Source organism: Nematolebias whitei, chromosome 11 (assembly GCF_014905685.2).
Source record: "Nematolebias whitei isolate Nwh7 chromosome 11, NemWhi1, whole genome shotgun sequence".
Lineage (NCBI taxonomy): Eukaryota > Metazoa > Chordata > Actinopteri > Cyprinodontiformes > Rivulidae > Nematolebias > Nematolebias whitei.
In genome coordinates, this window is record NC_056508.1 from 12,961,638 (window position 1) to 12,966,588 (window position 4,951).

Sequence of the window (4,951 nt, forward strand, 5' to 3'; positions counted from 1 at the left end):
TTTTTTTTTTAATGTGTTTTAGGTTCCCCTCATATGAGCATCTGAAGGCGTTTTGGAACTTGATCGAGGCAGCAACAGCCAAAATGGTCAGGGTCACCAGAGCAAAGAAAACCGACGTCATGAGTACAACAACTGAAACCCCTTTTACCAGACCAACTGTAAGTTACACACACACACACACACACACACACACACACACACACACACACACAATGAGAATGCTGGTTTTGAACTAACATTTAAATAATTTTCTGTCCAGAAACTGCTGCCAATAGATGAGCTTTTTCTTTTCCTCTCCTACCTGTCTACTGGATGTACCCAGAGGGAACTGGGCCATCGATTTAACATCCACAGAGCAACAGTCAGCCGCATTATTGTGACATGGGCCAACTTCCTGTACTGCTTATTGGGCTCAATTTGTGTGTGGATGTCTCCTGCAGCTGTGAGTTCCAGTCTTCCACAGGATTTTGATGGCCGCTACAGTGACACACAAGTTATCCTGGACTGTACAGAACTACGGTGTCAAACACCTTCATCCCTGCTCCTCCAGAGTGAAGTCTTCTCCACCTACAAATCCCACTGTACCTTTAAGGCCATGGTGGGCATGTCTCCTCACGGAGCCCTGACATTTGTGTCAGCACTGTTTGAGGGTTCCATGAGTGACAAGGAAGTGTTCCGTCAATCAGGGATTACATCACTCTTGACACTGGACATGGCCATCATGGTGGACAAGGGATTCTTGGTGGATGATCTCGTACCTGGGACTGTTCATCGTCCTGCCTTCCTCTCCAAGAGGGCCCAAATGTCAGAGGTCGACGTTTTGAAGACCCAGTCCATTGCCCGTTTGAGGGTGCATGTTGAGAGGTTAATAAGAAGAGTTAAAGAAAATAAACTCTTTGATTCCACTATCCCTCTCTCCATTGCAGGAAGCATAAACCAAATTTTTACAGTTGCCTGTCTCCTGTCAAATTACCAAAATGGACCTTTGGTCAGGAAATGGAGATATGAAGTTTGACAGAAAAGCTGATGGCACAGTCTTGAAGAAACAGAATGACATTGTCTTACATTTGTAAATAGATATTCATGATGGAAATATTTTGAAACAAATTTGTACATTTGATTTGATCAAACTCCTAATTTAGACATTTCTGCAGGTAAACATAGAAAAAATATCTGTCTACTTTGTGTTTGATTGAATCCATCACATTAGTGTCTGCATAAATTCTTTGAATAAGAATATCTTCCTCAGCTGAGACAACAAAATCACACCAGTTCATCCCAGTTATTAGCATCTGCCCCTGAACCTGCCAATAGTAAACATGAGTTTTTTTTAGTTTATTCACCATGTCCCAGGTGACCTCCATACTTTTAAGGTGTAGCTGTTGTGGTTCAGAACAAACAAACATGCTTTTTGATGGCTGTAGGTGGTAGTTCTTAAGAGGCAGAGATGGGCGGGGTGGTGCAGCATGGAAGGACATGTCTCTCTTTGCTGTTGCTGGCTGTTGGTAGGACAGAGGACTTCCAGCCTGAACTTTGCCAAGGGCAGAGTCAACAAGGGGAAATTCATGGCTGATTCCCATGCTGCAGATCATTGGTGCATCAGCTGCTGCAAAATCTTCATACACCTCGGAAACCTGGGAAAGTGAAAACAATTATTTCAATAAAATGTAAAATACATGTATATCAACTAATTTTAAGCCCTCAAAAATTCTACACTTTACAAAGAGACAGCACTTGAAAATAAAATTATTCAATACACCGGTAAGTCTACAACTCTTTGTTAGTACATTGTAGCCTACTGTTAATTTCATTTTTATTTATCAGTAATTTAAATACAACTACTTACTCTAAGGACAGAAAGGTCCGGCAAATCCCCACTAAGGCCTTTGTAGAGTGTGCTCCTGTGTATATAAATAAGAAAAGAACATGAGTCAAAAATAGAATACCCACCTGCATTTCGTTCAGATATGAAACATAAAATAATAGTGTTTTTCAAGCCTGGTCCTCAAGGCACACTGTCCTGCATGTTTGAGATTTGTCCCTGCTTAAACACAGCTCATTTCAGTTGGTAACTGATTAACAACTGTATCAGCTGTGTTAATGCAGGGAAATCTATAAAGCATGCAGAGCAGTGTGCCTTGAGGACCAGGGTTGAGAAACACTGTTGTAATACATCAGAATTTTTATTGATTTTTTTTTACCTTACACCCTCTGTTGTTGCTCCACTCTTCGGTTTAGCAGACAGCACAGTCATCTTGTCCACGGGGCCAGGTTTTATACCCTATTCAGTTATCCATGACACAGTTACAAGTTATACGGCAAGAAAATGTAATAAATTGAGTCTATTATTGAAGAGAAAACTTACTAAAGTTCTGGGCTTGTGCCACTGCTGTTCTCCTTCTGGACAGCTTAGTACAGGGGGGACCACTGATAGTTTCAGCTCAGAATAATGTGCTGACTGGAACAGCAAAGCCACACAGTGGTTGCATAATGCTGCACCAGCAACACACGTACAGCTGTGGTGAATCAGCTCCACAGGACACGAGTCTTTCAGGACCACCTGCATAAGAATGTCATAGTAAGAACTTATTATCTTAGCTTGGTCACTCATCAGCCATTCTTTCATGATGCAATCTTGCTTCCCAAATATTTTTTTATAACTAATGTCATAGAACCATAGTATCATGTTATGTGATTATATATTTAGTTTGGAGTATGTTCTATGAAGGTCAAGAGTAGTGTAATACAATTATCACAAGATTACATCTTAAATGAATGGATGAGATAAAGATAACTTGATTTCAAAACACTTTTAACCCAGAGGAGACCCGCTAGGTAAAAATACCTGGATAATGTTACAGAGACTGTGAGTGTATTCTTTAGATTTAAGTAAAACTAATATGCATGAATTACCAAATTAACACTGGGTTAAAAGTAACACATAACAACCATAAAAGAAGAACAATGCATGCAGCAAATAACCAAATGGGGACAAGCAAGGCCAAACTCACGTGTTAATATTCATCAAATAGCCAATTCCATTTTATTTTTATTTAAGAATTAATTACCACCTTAGCTAAATCCCCATTAACATTAGGAACGTCGGGTTACTGAACCAACAATCTTAAAACTGTCATCTGAACAATCCTATCTTCATCCTACACTTAAACTGTGAGGTTTTTCATTTTTCTTCATGGACCTGTGACACAGAGCCCTGACAACGACTTCACCTGTGTCCTGATTTTTGCTAGAAACTGAGAAGAGCAGAATGTTAGTAGAATGATCACAAAATATGAGCCTTTTGTTTAAGTGTGGAAAACCTGTTTCTATAACGTGAGTATACACAAAAATGGTCGTGTTGCTAATAGCCTAACGTTAGCTGCAAACAGTTAGCAACATCACAACGATCAAACTAACGTTACTTACCCTCGTAGTTGTGCAGGTAACTTGAGATATACAATTTAAATCCCTTGTTACGTTTGCTTGTCGGAGCAGGGGACCAGCCATCAACAATACGATGAACATCGCTGATATTTATCTTGGGCAGCTCTTGTAAACATCTAGAAAACGCCATTTTCACCGAGACCGGGGATTAGACCGGAAACTGGAATGCCGACATCCGGTCAAAGGGGAAGTGATTCAGGACGCATGTGCACAGAGCCTATTAAAGACCTGAAATATTTCAGTTGGTGTGCAATGAATCTGAAATATATGAAAGTTTCATTTTTATCATTACATTATGGAAAATAATGACCTTTATCACAATATGCTAATTTTTTGAGAAGGACCTGTATATATATATATACACATATATAGAGTGTATGTGTGTGTGTCTCATTTCACTCAGCCTTATAACCTGAATCTCTCACTCTCTGCTCATTGAATTGAGAAAGCTCCTCGGATGAGGAGCGAAACGTCTTCTGTTGTTTTTGTATTGAACGTTTTTTGAATTTATCATGTCCTGGATGACTGAGAATCTTCACCAGCATATATAGAGTGCATTTTTTTTGCATCTTCCCATCCACGTTACTTGAAATTAACTTCACAGAGGAAGCACGTCAAACCTTTTTTTTAATTTATTTTAATTCGTCTGTTGTATTTTTCACACCAAAACGTGTTGGATTATTAAACCAAAAAAATGTGTCAAACTTTTCCAGAAAATGTCAGGGATAATACCTGCTAAAATAAGGCTAAATATGTACAGTAATAAAGTAGTATTAAAATAATAACTGAGTGGGACATGTGTATCAAATGATTTCTTTAGTAACATAATCCTTCCACTCTATAGAAAATGATAAAGCCATGCAGTAGATTGTGGTAACTGACAGATAAAATTCCAGCAGAATCAGCCAGTGAAGAGTTTGGAACATGATATCTGGTTCAGCTCAAGCAACAAGTTTTGTGCTGATAACTTAGGCTGTAATATTTCTGCCATGAGGAAATCACAGAACTGGATTCTAAAAGTGAAATTTTATGTAAAATGCAGAATAGTGCATTTTTTTTCTTAACAATCTGTATTTATCTACACTTTATAGTGAATAAAAGATGGCCTGCTGTTTGTGTTTGTGTGGGGGCAGCCTTCTACAAAGCTGAGACAAAGAGGTCAAGCCAAACATCCAGAATCACCCAGTTTAAGACTATTTTAAGCAAACTCTTCTGCCTGAAAACATTAGGAAGCACAAAATGCTAGTTTTTATAGACTTCTATAATCTTGGGCTACTCCAACCATTTCAGGACACTTTGCTTTTAAGCAATATAAAAACTAGAAAGCAGAGTGTCCTCAGATAGTGGTGGTCCCTCGTTATATCGCTGGTCACTTCTTGTGGCTTCACTGAATCACAGGTTTTTTAAACCCAGTTTTATATTATGTGTGTGCTGTACACGCTGTGCAGTAATTCATCTCATCGTCATCATCTTCATCGCCAAAGTGTTTAAGAGCATATGAAGTGTT

General features: G+C 38.9%; 2 protein-coding genes and 1 long non-coding RNA gene across 3 annotated transcripts in view; 1 reads left to right on the forward strand and 2 right to left on the reverse strand.

Moving 5' to 3' along the window:
• The first annotated feature begins 20 nt into the window (after positions 1-20).
• On the forward strand, positions 21-1,041 carry LOC119417456. Its single transcript, XM_037684664.1, has 2 exons — positions 21-158; positions 260-1,041. Exons 1-2 carry the CDS (start codon positions 84-86, stop codon positions 1,013-1,015), a joined length of 831 nt encoding a protein of 276 aa, XP_037540592.1. The 5' UTR covers positions 21-83; the 3' UTR covers positions 1,016-1,041.
• A 16-nt stretch (positions 1,042-1,057) lies between these two features.
• Positions 1,058-2,429, reverse strand: LOC119417457. Its single transcript, XR_005187146.1, has 4 exons — positions 2,366-2,429; positions 2,202-2,281; positions 1,847-1,901; positions 1,058-1,634 (listed from the first exon to the last, which is right to left on the reverse strand). It is a non-coding gene; the product is annotated as an uncharacterized LOC119417457 (long non-coding RNA).
• Positions 2,430-4,642: 2,213 nt separating this feature from the next.
• The window catches only part of LOC119416616 (agmatinase, mitochondrial-like), a 9,490-nt gene continuing 9,181 nt past the window's right edge, over positions 4,643-4,951 (reverse strand). The window contains exon 6 of the mRNA XM_037683806.1: positions 4,643-4,660. Coding sequence (XP_037539734.1) covers positions 4,643-4,660 — 18 coding nt within the window. The remainder of the gene's footprint in view (positions 4,661-4,951) is intronic.